Raw genomic sequence first — 18258 nt, forward strand, 5'->3', positions numbered from 1 at the left:
TCTAGATATTTGACATCGTGGAGATGTATGAAGCAGGGGGGGGGGGGAGGAGCGAAATTACGCTGCTCAAGGGTCGAGCTACTTTTTTTTTTTACTCGCCATACCGGTTGACGGGTCACATGGTAGCGAAAATTCGAAAGTGCTAAAAGAGAGTGTGGTAGTCGATGTCGCTGAAAGCGGGTTCGCGCTACCGGTAAACGTGGTCAGTGTGTTATTTGAGTTTAAATACGTTGCTACGTGAATCGCAGCTCTTATGTCCGAGGCGGGTCTATTTACATTATGTTCTTTATTTTATTTGTTCAGAGCGTGGGAAAAAAAATATTTTTTTCGTTCTGTGTGCTCATTGCGACTAGGTCATCAGCGAGCTGAGCAGTGACGTTGCAGGTATGTGTCGATGTGACGCGATGAAGTGGACTGGCAGCTACGTTGTGATACTCGTGCGGTACACACACAGCATTTTATCGCGAAGAAATGAAAACCAAAACCGAAGTGATTTTGAAGAATCTGTACCGGGCGTTTAATGTCTGAATATTATTCTGAATAGCTCTTTTCACGCTCCTAAAAGATACAGTTTTTAAAAACAGTGCATTCTTAAATACTTTTCGTAAACAAGTAGGCGTCCATAAATTACGTAGGGCGTTTACGGGGCAGAGGGTCGAGCCGAATCTCACCCAATCTCACGTTGTTAAAAAAAAAGGGGGGGGGGGGAGGGGGGTGTCTCGGCATTTTTCAAGTTTTTTTTTTCCGCGAGAAACATTGTAAAATTACGAAAAAAACTGTGTTTGGTTAAATTAAATAAAACATGATTTTCTCTATTAAAATATGGCTAAATCCTACACAATAATATTTATCGCGGATATGCGAACACCACAAAGTCACTCTCGAGACCACACATGAGTCCCCGCGGATTAGAATGAATATTCTTTTACGAATTGTAGTAGTTCCTATTTTATTGTTCGATTTTCTCACTGTGATTCTAGACTACGTTCTGTCTTAAATACTACACTTAACTAGTCTTAAATAAAAATAATCGAGCAAATTTTGAATTTTTTTTATAAATCCAACGCAGTCAAGCTCAGATTAACGTATTTATACTAAAAAAAAAAAAACCATTTTGAAAAATCTCACGTTTGTTTAGGGGGGAGGAGGTCGAGCCAAATCTCCCGACATCTCACCAAGGGGCGATGGGGGGGGGGGGGGGGGGGTCGAAATATCGCCAAAATCGCCTCGCGTAATTAATGGAACCCCCCCCCCTTCCCCCAAGCATCACTCTGATATCTATTAGTAGTTGTCAAATCGCATTGGTTTATTCTGAAGTTCTGCACACCGTATGTGCGCCCAGGTAGACGGACTTTGTAAGGTAAAGTCCGTCTATCTGGGCACACATAAGGGAAAGAGATAAGAACCAAATGATACCGTATTATTTTCAGTATTTTTTAAGGCCATAAATTTTTATCGTTTAATTAAAAAAAAATGTTTTCGTTAAAACATTTAATGTACATTTACAGAATGCTTGAAGTTAATAATGACTGGCTGCTACAAACGTATCTCTTGAGCTATGTATAATGGTGTAAAATATTTGTGAAAGTGGTTTTATCTGTAATTCTTGGGACTACGGATACGCCTAATTAGATATTCGACCGAATTATCGAACGTCAATATAGTTTTAACGGGAAAACAGGAATAAATAAACAACATAAATTACAACGGTACTTAAAACAAGTTGTAAAAAAAACAGGTCTATAGAAAGAAAGAAAAAAATACAGATGGGCTATAGTTTTCTTCAGATATAATCACAGGGATGTTGTACACGCGTAGTGTGAATATGAAATGCAGTCCTCTGGAAAACAGGAAACACGGGGATGTACACGTGTAGTGTGAATATGAAATGTAGTCCTCTGGAAAACAGGAAACACGGGGATGAACACGTGTAGTGTGAATATGAAATGCAGTCCTCTGGAAAACAGGAAACACAGGGATGTACACGTGTAGTGTGAATATGAAATGCAGTCCTCTGGAAAACAGGAAACACGGGTATGTACACGTGTAGTGTGAACATGAAATGCAGTCCTCTGGAAAACAGGAAACACGGGGATGTACACGTGTAGTGTGAATATGAAATGCAGTCCTCTGGAAAACAGGAAACACGGGGATGTACACGTGTAGTGTGAATATGAAATGCAGTCCTCTGGAAAACGGGAAACACGGGTATGTACACGTGTAGTGTGAACATGAAATGCAGTCCTCTGGAAAACAGGAAACACGGGGATGTACACGTGTAGTGTGAATATGAAATGCAGTCCTCTGGAAAACAAGAAACACGGGGATGTACACGTTTAGTGTGAACATGAAATTCAGTCTTCTGGAAAACAGGAAACACGGGTATGTACACGTGTAGTGTGAACATGAAATGCAGTCCTCTGGAAAACAGGAAACACGGGGATGTACACGTGTAGTGTGAATATGAAAACAGGAAAAGCTGCAAGTGCACGGTGTGTTAGGCCTATGGGAAGTTTTGCAACTAAGTACAGCCAACGCGTGTTGGTCTCGGGCGGATCGCTCCAGCGCTCGCGGGCTGTTTCCGCGCCAGCTGCGTCCACGGGAGCCGTGTTTACCCCGGGGGTTCGCGGCCGTGTTGAACGACGCCGGAGGGGGATATTCTTAGATCTGCGCGCGGCGGCCTCCACGGATGACCTTCCAGGGCCCGGGGGCTACTACGTGGTGGGGGGGGGGGGGGAGGAACGTCTCAACTTTCCGCGACTTTCTCGAGTGGCCGTGGACGCTGACGCGTCGTCCCATAGTCCGGCACATTCTGTCGTCCGGCAATAATCGAGCCGCCCGCGTACGGATTTATCTCCCTCCCCCCCCCCCCCCCCCCAACACCCCCAACGACCACCGTTTTGGATCAATTGCTTTTGACCATGGCTGCCTGCCGAAGGATTTTAGTTTGTTCGCTCAGAGTTTTTTTTTTATCTTTTACCTTCCGGTCTATATTTCAGTTGCATGCAGCGTTTCCTGTTTTTTTTTCTAGCGGGCTACACCTGTGCATAACTGTAATTATATTTTGAAGAAAAACCTAAGGCTCGCCTGTACTTTTTTTTTTATTCCTTTCTGTAGAACAGACCTTTTTTTACAACTTGTTTCAAATACAGCTGGTTTTTTTTAATGTCAAATTATTTATCTTTGTTTTCCCGTTAAAACTATCTTGACGTTCGATAATTCGGTGGAATCTCTAGTTGAGCGTAGCCGTGGTCCCAAGCATGCAAGATAAGACAATTTTCACCATATTTCATACCATTAAGTATAATTTATATGTTGTTACAAAGATAACGAAAACATTTTCACAAGAATATATGCCATCAAGTTCAAAATGATAAATAGAAGCGCATTTCAAAATACTTAAAAATTTTATATTAATTTAGAAAAGTAAATTCACTATAATGATTTAAAATTAATATGTATTGAAGGTGGTTCCTTTCAAAATTCTCAAAATTTTGAAAAGTTTGAGAATCTAAGTAACCTGAAAAAAAAATCTAAATAATTTAAAACCTAATATAAAGTAATGAGTAACTTTGTCTTTAAGTTTTTAATGTTTTAGATTTGAAATTCATTTAATTCTCCTAACCGGTACTGCAAAACAATGTTAAAAATGCTATTTTGGCAGCTAATAACTAAAAAGGTAGGCAATTATATATTTTTGTATTCTTTAAGCCAATAAAAAGAAGGCTGCAAGTTTTAAATAAGCATACACTAATGACATGGAACAGAAAGTACCTCCTTAATATGCACTGGACAATTCTTTTTGATCTATGCAAATTTATTTTGATTACGTTAGCTCTTAGGCAGTGGCTGCTAAACAAATTTTTTTTGCCGGTCCTTTTCTTATTTTATTTTCAGATTATAGTATTTAAATATTAGGAATAGTTGATTCAGCCTTAAAATGCTGTAGCTTCAAACATACACATTACTGTTTTAGGCATTGTTTGTTAGTTTATCATTTTCACAGTATAAACATAGTTACAGTAGCCTATATAATGAGTCTACTTTGAAAGGAAAACTAAAAGTAACTTTACATTTACTGTTCGTCAATAAATGGTTAAATATAACTGGGTCATAATTATATTCGAACTCTTTTCCCTGTGCATATATATATATATATATTTCCTTCTCCCCAAGTGTGTCAACCATTTTGAAGTATTGCCAAATTCTCTAGAACATCAATACATTTTTTTTTGTTATTAACAACTCGTATTTATATGGTTTGTGCCACTTTTCATTTGACACAATGGGAAAAATGCCTATTTTATTTAGATGTATTTGGTTTGTATTCCTTAGTACCTACGCAATTTTTTGGTTTGTGTATGATCATTTTCTGAAGCGCAAGGTTGTAGCAATGTGCAGTATTTTATGTAACGGGAGCAGTGGGGAATGTTCAAAGGCACCAAGGTCTCTTACTACTTGCTCCAAGGCTGTTTCCATCTGCAGCTATGCACTTTGCCACTCACGTAATGCAACTGCAATCGAGTTGAACTTGACCTAAGCCACTTGACCTCTATCTATGTTCTACGCTGAGGCAATGTTTCGTTTTGAATCTTCATTTATCATCTTCGTTTTTTTTAATATTGTAGCCTTTTTACCTGCTTTGTTTTACAATGGCAGGCCTCTAAGTAGGTAACCTTTTTTCCGCTAAAAGTCACTTTTTTTAAGAATTCACTTATGATAATTGAATTTTGATTGAAGTCACTTTTGTCACTTTTTACCTGTTTCAAAATGATGCATGTACCGCATTAACGTAAAATTAGTTATATAAATATTTGTTCAGTTAATTATTATATTTAATAAATCGCTCATTTGGGAACAATTGGCATGTGTTGACCATAACCACGTGTCTTCTGCCCAAACAACTGACGTCATTTCTTATCTAACCGTGATTTTTTGTAATCGCTGTAACGTGATCGTTTTCTCGCGATTAGTTATAAACCTGAATTTTCATTTAAAAAGCGTTTTATTATAATAAGTTTTACGATATTCCTTGAAGATAATTTATTCTATGGGACTAGATCCTAGGGCTTGCCTCCCTGGAATCAAAAATTCTCTTGCTGAGGGGATCTGCGTACACTTGCAAAATCGTAACTTTGAAATGGGAATGATAAACGTTATCATCCCCCCTAGTAATCCTACAGATTTTCGCCGTTATCTCTACACACACTTCGTTTTTTATAGTTGCTTGATTTTGTGACATTCAATTCACACAGTTGTATGGGTAAGGTGAAAAAAAAATAAAAACTGAAAAAAAAAGTTTCGGAAGAAATAAAGAACAGAAACTTTATGAAAGAAAGACAAAAGAGGAAGAAGAAATAATGATCAATGTAAACAATTTTTTTGAAAAGGCAGTGTTAGATAAAAAAAAAAGCTTTAGTTATGACGAACGTGAAAGAAATAGAAATGGAAGAATTAGCACAAGTTATGCTTGAGGCTGTGCATAAAGTAAGAAAGGAAGAACTTAAAAATACATACATTAGACAGTATTTAACTGTACATTAAAAAATTCTAAAAAGCTTGATATCTATTAAATTAAAATGACAACTGTATAGTAACTAGTACTTGGGTTATTACCATTTATCCATCTGGAATTTTAAAAAAAGCGAAGTCAGCGTTGTTTAAAGAAATTGTGGTATTGATCGAACAATACTTTGAAATATCATTAGATTATAAAGTTGCAATGACTACATAAAATATACCATTTTGTTCAGATATATGTTATTCTTCAAATAAAACTTATGAGGTTATTTTATTCTTACGTTAGTTTATTTATGACTAAAGTTTTCTCTTGTTTATTATTATTTTGATAATAATTCTGCAAAAAATATATAGTTACATCATTATAATTATCTCAGCAAAGACAAATGGAGTATGAACTTGTGTACAATGAATGAGGTAAATGTTATACTTTATTTGTTACCATCTTGTTTTAGAGTTTGTTCATTCAACATGTTCCTATACATATATTTGTTATTGTTCGTAATATTATATTCATAAATTCGTCAATATTTTTTTAAGGGAATCCCTTTGACGATTATTTATGTTCACGTTATAGTTTTTGTAAAACACTGTTTCAAATGGTAGTCATTTTTTGAAACCATAAAGTCATTTATTTCACTACTTTAGAGAGGTCAACTACTTTGATACCTGCAATAGTGATAGAAATAAGTTAAAATTTATTATGACTATAGAATTTACAGTAATCGGGACAGGGTTTTGTGTACGCTATTCGAGCAGCGTTTGGATAACGTGAAATGTAAAAACAATTAAGATTTGTGCATATTTCTTGTTTGTATGCCCTTTATAGTTTAATGCAATACAGTTTTTGTTAACGTTTAAAATTAATATTGTTAACGTGCCAAATATTGTGGACCTCGTATTTTTTTTTAAGTTTTATCATTAATTCATTAGCTTCTTTGTATTAATTAATGGATTCTTCCCTAAACCCGCGTTAGTCGGTTGGATCACTCTATGCGTTATTTCTTGTTCTCCTGTTGCACCAGGTCAGGGAAAGCGAAACTGTGATTTATTCGTGAGCGAATTAGCGGGTGATTTGTGCGTGGAACCTTTTTTTCGCTCTCATTTACGGGAGGTTTTACGTCGTCCGTTATTCCCGACACCTCTGTGCCTCGTATCTCTTGCGTCGCTTGACGCGTGACAAGTAGTCTGATTACGTAAGCCAGCGCATGGCGTTCCACGCCGTCCATTCAAAGAAAGTGCCGCGATGACGTAGTAGTCAGACCTAGGGCACTATAAAGAGTAGGTATTGTCAACGCCCGCCATTTTTGGTCTCGCGTAAAGAAGGAACGCCTACTCCTGGCCAGCACAGCCAAAAACAACGGAAAAATAAAACTGCCATTGAGAGGAAACTAGGAAACTGACCAACCAAAATTGCATAAAAACTTTTAGGTTCCGTTCCTTGAGGTAAATAGCCTCAAACGGTTAAGGTTGTAGTACTTCATTCACTATAATACGGGAGGAAAAGAAACCATCCCAAAGTATTTTTTAGAATTGGCAGGTTATCTAGTACAATTTTTTTTTGTTATCGTAGGATATTTATTTCCTAAAGAAACTAGGAAGGTAGTGTAAGAGTATGAAATGTGCATTAGGGATCAGATAACGAATAGACGTTTACCAATAGTCGGTGGACATGACCGTTTGCTCAGAATCGTCTAGTATGTTTACGGGTTACACCCAGGCTGGGAATTGGCTTTCGTAACTGCTGTCTCTAAAAAATGCTATTTAGTTGTTTCGAATGGTGGTATTACTGTAGCATCATCGGGCATTTATATGATCTCTTTCGTGACGTACGTACAACATGTTTATTTTCAAGCATACCAACCTATCCGCTGTGGTCGCGCTCCGCTCGCGCGAGACCAAAATGGCGGCCGTTTGTTTGTAAATGGAACGGAGATAATCATGTAACGTTATAGATATTTACATGAAATTACCTGTATCGCTACAAACAAACAAAAAAATGGTCGTAGTAATACCGGGTTCGGATTATTGCCTGGGCAACTAATGCTTTGTGTTGTCCCAGTACCTACATTCATTAAAGGTTATTTGTAAACCTTTCGCTGAACAGCTTTCCCGTACTAACTGCGCACATTAATGAGCCTAATATTAGTGTGTTTTAAAAATGCTGTGCTTGTTTAACAAATCGATTGAAATTTTCACAATTTTCGTTAAGTGAGACAGTAAAAATATTCAGTATTGTCTCCAAAAAAACCTTTTTTTCATATGTGCAAAAAATAACTATAGCGATGTATTTTATAAATTAAATTTTTTTCTCGAAGTATTACAAAATTGTTTCTTTGACAACTTGTTTCCAAAGGAATATTTTTTTAAAAAAGTACAAAAAAACGTTTTCTGTTTGTGAGCACCGTATTTGAAAAAAAAAATTATTACTTTACACACCATCCAGCTTTTGGTAGCCAGAAAACAAAGAACTGTCGTTTTTTACATGGTAATTGGTAGCCATATGTGTATGAAGAAATAGTATGAGTGTCAAACCAGTACGAAAATAGTGTTGAGAATTTATTACAAAACTTATTGAACTCAGGGGTGCCCACAAGGGGGGGGGGGGAGGGGGGGTAAACGACGCAGACTGCGTCATTAAAATTTCAGGGGGGGGGGGGGGGGGGTTAAAAGACGAGAAAAATGTATATATTATTTACATAATTATAGCTTCTAATGTGAAAATACGTTTCTGGTGCTTTGATAATTGAAAGGGATCTTGTAAATCAAATTGGCAACCCCGCACTTTCCTCAACAAAAGCAGTTTGGCATCTGTCGGTTCAGGATGGAAATATTACCTAATATGACCGAAATTATTATTAGAAAATCAGTTTTAATTAATGCAAAATGTGATAAAATATAATACTAAAAAAAGTATAATATTATAAAATAATTGAGTAAATCATTGAGAAAATGGCATAAAAAATTTCGGCGGGGGGGGGGGGGTCAATCATTAGGTTAGGAAGGGGGGGTGAGTCATAGTGTTAGGGGGGGGGGGGGCACCTCTTTTGAACTGATACTGGCCAATTGTCCCTACCCACCACACGTGCTAAAGTAAAAAATGCGTGCTTGACGATGTTCTCAGAGCCCTGCGGGCGGCGGGGCGCCCGGCTTGAAGGCGAATGGCGTCGGGGGCGGGCAGGGGCCGGCTTCAGGGACCGGCGCGGCGCCTCTCTCCGCCTCCGCGGCGGCGGCTGCTGCCTCCAAGCCCCAGCAGCAGCAGCAGCAACAGCAGCAGCAGCAGCAGCAAGAGCCCAAGCCAGTGGAGTGCAACCTGTGCCACCGCAAGTTCAAGAACATCCCGGCGCTAAACGGCCACATGAGGTTACATGGGGGCTACTTCAAGAAGGTGAGTCAGTTTCCCCTTGCTTCTTCGCTGTCAAGCCGTTAGGTGGTAAATAAAAGATAAAGTTTAATGTTTTTATTTAGTTCGGTTATGTATGTAAAACACGTGATTACATTTGTTTTTTGTGTTTCTGTAAATATACCTGTGCTTGTTGCGTAAAAAAAGGGGTTAAGTCCAAAATCATAGTTTTGAGAAAATCGCGATTGAAAATTTCTTGAAGTCAGTTTATTTTTTTTAGCTTTATTAACTGCTTTATAACTTTCGTAAACTCATTAGTTGTTTTAAAATAATGTCTCTAATCTCCGTTATCAATTTTAAAAGTAAAAAAAATTCAATATCACTAGCCTATGTATTTTTTACCATTTGTGACATTTGTGATGGATTTAACTTCGAAAATACTCATATATACAGCCGGTCTTATAAATCTTTCAAAACCTAATAATAATCAAACATAACAATCTAGTTTGTAAAGCAACTTAAATATTTGTCGCTTATGGCACCTTGGCAATGTCTTATTTTAATTTTTTTTTAGTTTTTATTTTAAAATTCCCTCCAAAATTCACTTAACTGATCACAGTCACGCCAGCGTCATTGTTTCCTGTGCAGAAGAGCCGCACCCTGTATATGTGAAACTAGACAAGGGCGTCATGCCGCATGTTCGGAATCATTACATTTGATAATTTTCTGAAATGAATCTACTTTAAAGAGGGGGGCAACAATCTTCGAGCGTTACGAAAATTCCGATCGCATGTGGGGAGAATAGTTAGGTACGTGGTGGGGGAACCGGTAGAGGAGGAGAGTGCGTCAGATGCGACGCCACTCCAACGCATGCGCTAGCGGTCGAACGGGAAGACGGTAAGGAAGGGGGTGATAGGTACGTAGCTTTATGCTAGTTGTAACGGCCGGATGGGTAGACGGCAGGGGAGAGGTAGAAATGTCGCAGCAGTGATGCTACGAAATTCTCTTAACGCTGCTTGAGTTTGTCTACTCTTCAGTTTTTAGTAACGGTGACGATGTCATATTTCTTTTATTTTATTTAAAGAATCTACGGGAAGCCTACGATTCACTCGTCCTTCTGGACATACCCGAATACTCACGTTGGCAAGCCTTCTTTTCACAGACGAGAGAGCCAAACCCGAAGTTCATGCTCGCTTTTTTTTTCCGTACCACAACAATTGTATTTATTTGGGGGAAACCGTTTACATGATTTCACAGTATCTTTAATGTAGCTATCCTAACCAAATCAACCGTCCACAATGTTTTAAAGTATTTATAATGTAGCTAACCTAACCTAATTGACCATTAGTTATCATGAGTTGTATATTTATTTACAATGAACAAAAAAAAACCGAAGATGCACGATCGGGCGTTTGGCTCTCTTGTCTTCTGAAAGAAGGCTTGCCAACGTGAGTATTCGGGTATGTCCAGAAGGACGAGTGAATCGTAGGCTTCCCTGCGTGTGGACTCCCACGCGCACATTTTTTTTTTTATTCGCGCGATTTTTTTTTTAACAAAATAAAAAAGGCAGCGCAGATACGTTCAAAGGAAGAGTTCTGTGGCGCACAGTTAAGACACTCGTCTCGCAACCCCTAAGACGTAGTGTCGGAGTCCTGGCCCCGTCCATCCTGATACAGGTTTTCCGAAATCACTACTACTGTCGCGTGCTGGGATGCCAGTGATAACCTTTAACCGTTCCCAAAATCCATTATTCGAGTTTTTTGTTTATTTATTTATTTTTGTTTTCGACACCAACGAACTCGCGGCCGACGGAACTTCAAAATCCATGTAATAAAAAAAAACTTTTCATTGCAGTGAACAGTAAATAAATAAGCCCTTGTAAAATATATTGGGGTTAGGAATTCTGCGGTACGGTTTTATACACATGCAAAATTTAAACAACAGTTTTGTTTTGTTTGTTTTTTTTCTCTTCCTCCCATGCTGAAATATTTATTAAAAGTTTTATTTTTCTTTCTATTCGGCAGAATTTATGCATTCCCTCCCCCCATTCCTACTCATTTCACACCCCCCCCCCCCCCCCCCCCCAACCCAGCTAACCTTGTTTTATCGAGTTGCGTCTCTTCCCTTCCGGGAACTGCCACCGCTGCAGGCGTTAATCACGAGGAGGATGCTAATAAACAATAATGAGCGATGAATAATTCCTGCCGCGCCGGTCCGCCATTGTTTTCGACCCCCGTGGTTCTTTTTTTTTTTTTTTTTTTTGCGGCGCATTTGCAGGTCTACTGTCGCTGTTGGGTTTATATTATTATTATTTTTATTTTTTATTTTATTTACTTAAGGTTTTTGTTACACAAATGTAGGGCAGGAAATCTCGCGGAATTAATTTCGCCCCGAGATAGACGGCAAAACTTTATATACTTTTTTTCCAACGAGCTGGTCGGGTTTTCCCGCGGTTATTGCTTCGACGCACCTCCCTCGTCCGTGATTATTAGATTACTATTGTGGCTGTAAGGTAAATACAACAATCACTTTAACTCGAAGTTTTTATTAAAGAGCAAATTCTTTTAATATCGTGCAACTGAAAATTATTTCTGATATAAATATGCAATTGTAAAAAATAATTTGACAAAAATTATATATATAGTGCATCTCTGCTATTTACCGATAATTTAGTTTTAGCAGTAGGAAATTAAGAGACAACAAAAGAAGAATATAATATAAAAATTTCAAAGGGCAAATCTGTCAAACACACACACACACACATATACATATATATACACCAATGTTTTTTAAATAAGATTATATACTTTAAAGATATGAGCATATTTAAAAAATAAAAACCAAGATTTTCATAAGGGCAAAAGTACTGACCGAAACTTAAATTTAACAAATGGGACAATATTTTCAACGTTTTTCGTTTAGAGCTAATACTTCTGAGATATAAGCCTTTTTAGTAATTATAAGCATAGTTATTCGTAAGGCAGCTAAAATGATAAAATGATGGTTACAACAAATACTTTAATTTAATAACTAAGGCGTGTTCCACTTATGTAGCTGTATTTAAAATGTTACTCTATTGTTACACTTCTATTTTCTATTTTATACACATCTCTATGGATTAGGCTAATAATTATTGTGCTTCTTGAGACGCCTGTGTTTATGGTATACATGCATATCTCTTTGGCGTTATAGTCACTAAAAAGCGTAACTATATACAGGATTATTTATAAGTTATAGTAAAGTAAGCGAATTACGTACAGCGTGCTAGAAGATTAAGAGGGTTCTCAGAAGAAAAAAATAAGTATGACAGAATAATTTAAATTCTAGAAGAGAAATCAATTTATATTGATATCCTAACGAATTGAGAGCATTAAATCGTGATACAAATTTTAACTAACAGTATGACTGTAGTCTTTATCGTAAAACTATTTACTTCAGGGATATCATTAATGAATAAATAAAACGTGTTTTTTTAAACATTTTCATCAACTTAAAGGTTTTTACAACTAATGCCACGTATGAATTTTAATATCACACATGTTCATGCCAGAATTGAAATATGAATTGTTTTCTGAAACCAAACCATTAAATAAAAACTTATAAAAAATACAAATCTTGTATAAAAAAATTACCCGTAGGTGTAGTGTAAATTTGTTCCAAATCATCAGCAAAAATATAATTTGTAGAAAGAAAAATAATTTGGACTGTGGACATGGAGAACACAAGAGAAAGGATTGATTGCTTCCATTAAGTCTGGCATTACGGGCAGTTCGTTCCGTACGGGTATATTAGGAACCGTCCGGTTTCTCCGCATGGCCCGTGATTACCCGCTGAACCGGTTTTTTCTTTCTTTTATTTTTTTGCGCAAGGATGCCGCGTCGAATCGGGGTACCAGACCCACGGATGTTAATTTTCTCCCCCTCCCCCATCCCTTTGGTTTCCACTTATGCACCCATTATTCACTTGTTCGGCGCGTTCGGTTTTTAGTCGTTATGGTGAAGGGTCGCATTGTTTATCAACTATACTCGTGACCCTGTGGTTGGTTGGGTTAAGATTTCAGCGCTTGAACGAGTAGGAAACTTTTGTTCTTGAGGATGTCGTTTCGAGTTGGGGGAAATGGCTTTGCACCCACAGTTACGAATAAAAAAGATGCGCCTGAAATATTTTTTTATTTATACAATAAAAAGGCACAACATTAATTTTGGGATGGTTCCGCGAGAAATAATAAAAATTTAAAGTTCAAATATATATACACTTTTATTTTTTGATAAATTCTGCCAATTAATTAGTATCGTAAAACAATTTTTATTTTAATTATTTTATCTGTAGTCATTTTAAAATCGTGCTTTTTTTTTTTTGCAACTTAGAGCGAAAACAGGGTCTTTTAGAGGTATAACGTTTTGGGCATACTTAATATTGGATTACATCCAATGTATGGGAATGGCAGTAAATACTGTATGAACTGTAACTCAGACGACCTTAAATGTGCCAAATTTGTGAAATATTCGCCATTTGTGATGACCAATTAAAGTGACTTGTCGTTGGATCAACAAAACGGAAATGGTTGTGTTATACCTGAAGTACTTTCCAGCAATGGGTGAGTAAGGCTTAAGTATGCTACTTTAATATGCTTCAAGGTTTCAAAATTTCCTTTTTTTTTTCTTTCTAAATTCAAGGCAGAATTTTTCACAATTAGAACCAGATTATATCGGATTTCTGTGAGTTTCACTTTTTGGTTCAAGCTGGTTAATATATTACATGCTGCGGATAATGTGTGAAAAGTTACGATATTAAATCACTCAGTTAATAAATTATAAGTAATTAATCATTACTATTAGGGCTCATTACGCTGTGAGAGAAGTTAAAAAAAATAATTAGTCTGTAAGTTGATGTGGATTGAAAATGTACTAAGAAAAACACTTTTTAGATAGCAGACATGAACATTTTGTTCAAAGCAAAGTCATAACACACTTGTCATTGTTAGATGCAGCCAGCCATCTCAGTCTTGTATCTAGCCTCAAAATAAGTTAAGATGTGTTTTTACACCCGAATATTTGTGTTTGAAATGAATGGTATTTTTTTGCGAGAATAATCATATTACAATAGTGGTTACGTTAAGTTAATCCAGTGTTATAATGATCAATATGTTCCAGCTGGAAACCACAGGCTGGATATAAGATTTACTTCTTCTTGGTAGTCACTACGGACTACACTGTATGCAAACGGTAAAACGGTTCTACCTTGCAATTTTACAGGTAATATAGATGGCAGCTGAGTTTCCAAGGACAATAATTGTAAAAATACATAATTTTTACAGTGTTTAGTTATTGCAATAGAAGACAGACGTTGACTTCCAAAGAAATGTCTAAAGCTAGATACTAGTGCAACCTGTAGGTACTGTGTGTTAGTGAAAAAAATTGTTTTTTTAATCCAGGATGACAAAGATTAATCCATCACTAAAAAAAGCACGCATTTAGAGACGAACATGTTCGCTGGAGAGCTTGAAAAATTTCGAGATGTTTCCTGGGGCAGCGCCAACATTTTTTTCTGGCATGCCAGGCACGCTATTAATATGTGTTATTTGTGAAGTATTTTATTCGTAAAACGGCGTGTAACATTCGTCATGTTCCTAAGCTGCGACACGTCACACGCCAAGAGAAGTTGCTCAAAGTTGCAGCTGCCAGTCTCATCGCAGACTTGGCAATGTCGCAGGAGATTCTTCCTTTCGGGTGTATTTTGGAGCGTGCTGGGTGAGATCGCAGTTGGAAAGGTTTTCTAGTACGAAACTTCATTCATGTATTCTCAAATAAAATTATCTGTACCAATATAGTGCACAATCTTGAATCCTCGTGTTATGCCGAATGATTGTTGCGTTGCCTGAAAAATCTTTAGCAATACGCTGTAAAAAAAATTTTTTTTGTAAGTCTACAGATATAGCAGTGTAAATTGTACAGTTCTTTCCTGTGAAATATTTCAAAATATTGGTTAGTATAAAGTCCCGCAAAATGTGATATAAAATTTTATGATGTTATTCTTACAGAACTAAAATACAATATTTTGCCAAAAAAAAAAAAAAACTTTTAAAAATATTTCCTCCTTAAAAGTATGAACTTTTTATTTAATTTTTTTTTTACATAAGATACATGTTAAAGATGCTGTTGAAAAATGAAGAATTGGATATCAACAGCGCAACATTTCAAGCAAAAAAAAAAATCTCAAAATGAATAAATTTTAGGTATAGTTCGGTGCAACAACCTTCGAAGAGATCATAAACTTATGAGCGGGACTTGCTTCACGAAATTAATTTCTTTCGACTCACGGTTAAGTGAAAGCTCTTTGGCGTGAGATTTATTCTTTTTTTTTTTTTGCTTCGTGACGGATGGTCTAGATTTTCTCTTTCTCTCTCTCTCTCTTTCTCTCTCTCTCTCTCTCTCTCACTCACTCACTCTCTGTCTTCCTCCATCATCATCCACCATTGTGCTGTCCTCTCGCGAATAAGCAATCAGGCCGTTGCGAAATTTCGGACCTTGACTCCCGAGGTAGAAACTCGTTGATTCTCAAGGCCATCTGGTCGACAGCCTGCGGCAACCGACTTCCTTCCTTTCAGGCCAAAACTTCCCCCCCCCCCCCAAACCAACTATTCACCATCTCTAACTTCCGCACACACTTTCAACCTCATTTTCCGGCCACTTCTGAGGACATTTGAAATGTAAAAATAATATATATATTCTTTGTTACGACACCATTATTTGGGCATACGCCATTGCTAGTTCACACTGTCACTAAAAAAAAAAAACCTCAAGAATGGACAAATAACAAATAATACACAAAGGGAATTTATGCCGTGTGTTGTCCCTGTACCTACATTATTTAAAACAAATATTTTACTTGGCCTTCTTTAGTATTGTTTTAGGTTATTTGTATTATTTACCGTTTCCTAAATAGCTTTACATTATTAACTGCGGATATTAATATGCATAATGAAACCAAAATAAATTCAAATTGTTGAATATTCGATTTTTTTACAAGGTTGAAAGTATGATTGTATAAAATATCGTTCAGTTTAAAATTATGCGTCAATTTTCATAACCGCGACAAGAAATATTCAGTCTGTTTCCAAAAAAAAAAAAAAAAAAAGTAGGTACTTAATACGTGCAAAACTAATCTTAGCAATGTGTTGTACAAATTTCCTGTTATTTCTCGTGAATGTTTTGCAAACTATTTCTTAGCTAGTGGTTTTCCAAAGGAATCTTTTGTAAAAGCATAAAAAAAAATGTTTTCTGTGTGACGTTGCAGAGATTGCAATAAACACCAATTCCCTCTCCCTGGTGGGGGGAGGGGGAAGGTATTTCCGAGCTGCCGCCAAACGTTCGTTTCCCCCCCCCCTTTTTTTCTGCTTTTCTCTTCCTTTCTCCACGAAGCTCTTACTCGGAGTCACAATCACGAACTGGACGCGACGCCTCGGCAGACACGAGAGAAAGTAAAATAAAGGCAGTAAAAAAAAGTGGATTTAGCTTCGAACTGTTTTGCATAGAAAGGCTTAGGGGCCCGCCTAGTCAGGGGGTGTATCTGAGTCAGTGAGGCGGGATGATAAGTGCGACGCTCGCTGGTGCTTCTAGCGCGGCATCGCCTCTAGGAGCAAGGCTGTGGACTGGCGCGCAGTCTTCTCGTCGTGCATGGGAAGCCTTCATTTTCACAGACGAGAGAGCCAAACGCCCCGATCGTGCATCTTCGTGTATTTTTTTGTTCATTGTAAATAAATATGGCGGTGTTGATAAAAGGAATCTAATGGTCAATTAGGTTAGGTTAGCTACATTATAAATAATTTAAAACATTTTGGACGGTTGATTTGGTTGGGATAGCTACATTAATGATACGGGAAAAAAAAAGCATGAACTTCGGGTTTTTTGGCTCTCTCGTCTGTGAAAAGAAGGCTTCCCGTCGTGGATATGGCAAGTATGATGATTGAATGGTAACCAAAAAAAAAACATGCGGCGGGGAAATGAAGACAAAGTTGCAGTGCAAGTCCCTTGAGTTGCTTTGAAGAATCTGTACCGGGTATTTTTTATGCATGGAAGCGTTTTAGCGATTTTTAACGCTTCTAAAATTAACAGTTTAAAACGAAATTACGGAAGAAGAACTACCCATCCGGCCTCAGCGCATTCTTAAATGCTTTTCGTAAACAAACACCACTGTCATGCTTTGAGCAGTTTTCAAATAGCGTGGTAATCTCTGAAGCTCTATACACCGCATGTGTTCTCAGATAGGCAGGGCCCTTAGTACCCCGGGTTGACTATTTTTTATAATATTTTGGTTAAAAAAAAAAAAAATTAAATTTAGGTTGAACAAAAATTTTTCACAACTGTGTTGAACAATTCTACTATTTACGTAGCACCAAAACTAGTGTTTCAAAGAATGGTAACATGGACAGTGTTACCGTAAACTACCAAATGTTTTGCCATGCACAGTACATGAATCCAAAGTCGACTCACACAAAAAACCTTTACTGACCCGTTATTTTTTTTTTTTGCAAGGACTCGCCGGAATTATTTTGTGACGTCAGGTAGAGCAGAGAAACAGTGAGAAAGTAGCAGTTAATTGTTTTCGTGTCAGGAGAAAAGTATTTTTTTTTTCTGGACGTTTGGATACTTTTTTTGTGTGCGTGTTCTCACTCGCGGGCGAACATTCCTGGAAAGTTAGGGCTACCAGACGTTTCTTTTACCGGGATAAATCCTCTTTTTTTTTTTTTTTTTTTTTTGGCTTCCGAGGGGAGGGGGTCAATCTGAGTCCAATTTTTCTTCATGTGATAGTGCATAGAAGCTCTGTTTTTCAAATAAATAAATCTATACTATGAATTATGCTGTGAATTTGGATACTTAACTCACGGAATTTTGTAAATTCACAAAAAAAAATGATTAATTGAATTATTCCTTTTCGTTCCAGATAACTATTGCAATTAATTTATAATGCAAATAATACTAGTTTTTAATTTTAGTAAGATAATGTATTATGTTTATCACTCATATAAAATATAATGGTTAATTAGACAATATATGACATAAATTTGAAACTAGGCAAATATGTTTTATTTAGAATTTTTGGCGAGTGTCTGTTAACGCATACAAAACATGTTAAAATCTTTATATATACATATACAGTGGAACCTGGATAATTCGAACTTCTTTAATTCGAAATCTTCTTTAATTCGAATTTTCCTCTTGGTCCCTAGCATTTTGTATCTAAACAATGCTAAAAATCGTGGATAATTCGAATTTTATTTTGGATAATTCGAATTTTTGGTGCGTCTAATTTAGTGAATAAATTATAAACTACGGCTCAAAAAATTGTAAATTTATCGGGAAATACGTTTTACAAACAATACTCGGCAAAAGTTA

The 18258-nt window shown here is 36.8% G+C and overlaps 1 protein-coding gene across 1 annotated transcript in view; it reads left to right on the forward strand.

Annotated features, from left to right (window-relative positions):
* Window positions 1–18258, forward strand: part of LOC134536026 (pneumococcal serine-rich repeat protein) — a 608959-nt gene that overhangs the window by 527843 nt on the left and 62858 nt on the right. The window contains exon 9 of the mRNA XM_063375537.1: window positions 8645–8908. Coding sequence (XP_063231607.1) covers window positions 8645–8908 — 264 coding nt within the window. The remainder of the gene's footprint in view (window positions 1–8644; window positions 8909–18258) is intronic.

Source organism: Bacillus rossius, chromosome 10, assembly GCF_032445375.1.
Source record: "Bacillus rossius redtenbacheri isolate Brsri chromosome 10, Brsri_v3, whole genome shotgun sequence".
In the NCBI taxonomy this organism is placed as follows: domain Eukaryota; kingdom Metazoa; phylum Arthropoda; class Insecta; order Phasmatodea; family Bacillidae; genus Bacillus; species Bacillus rossius.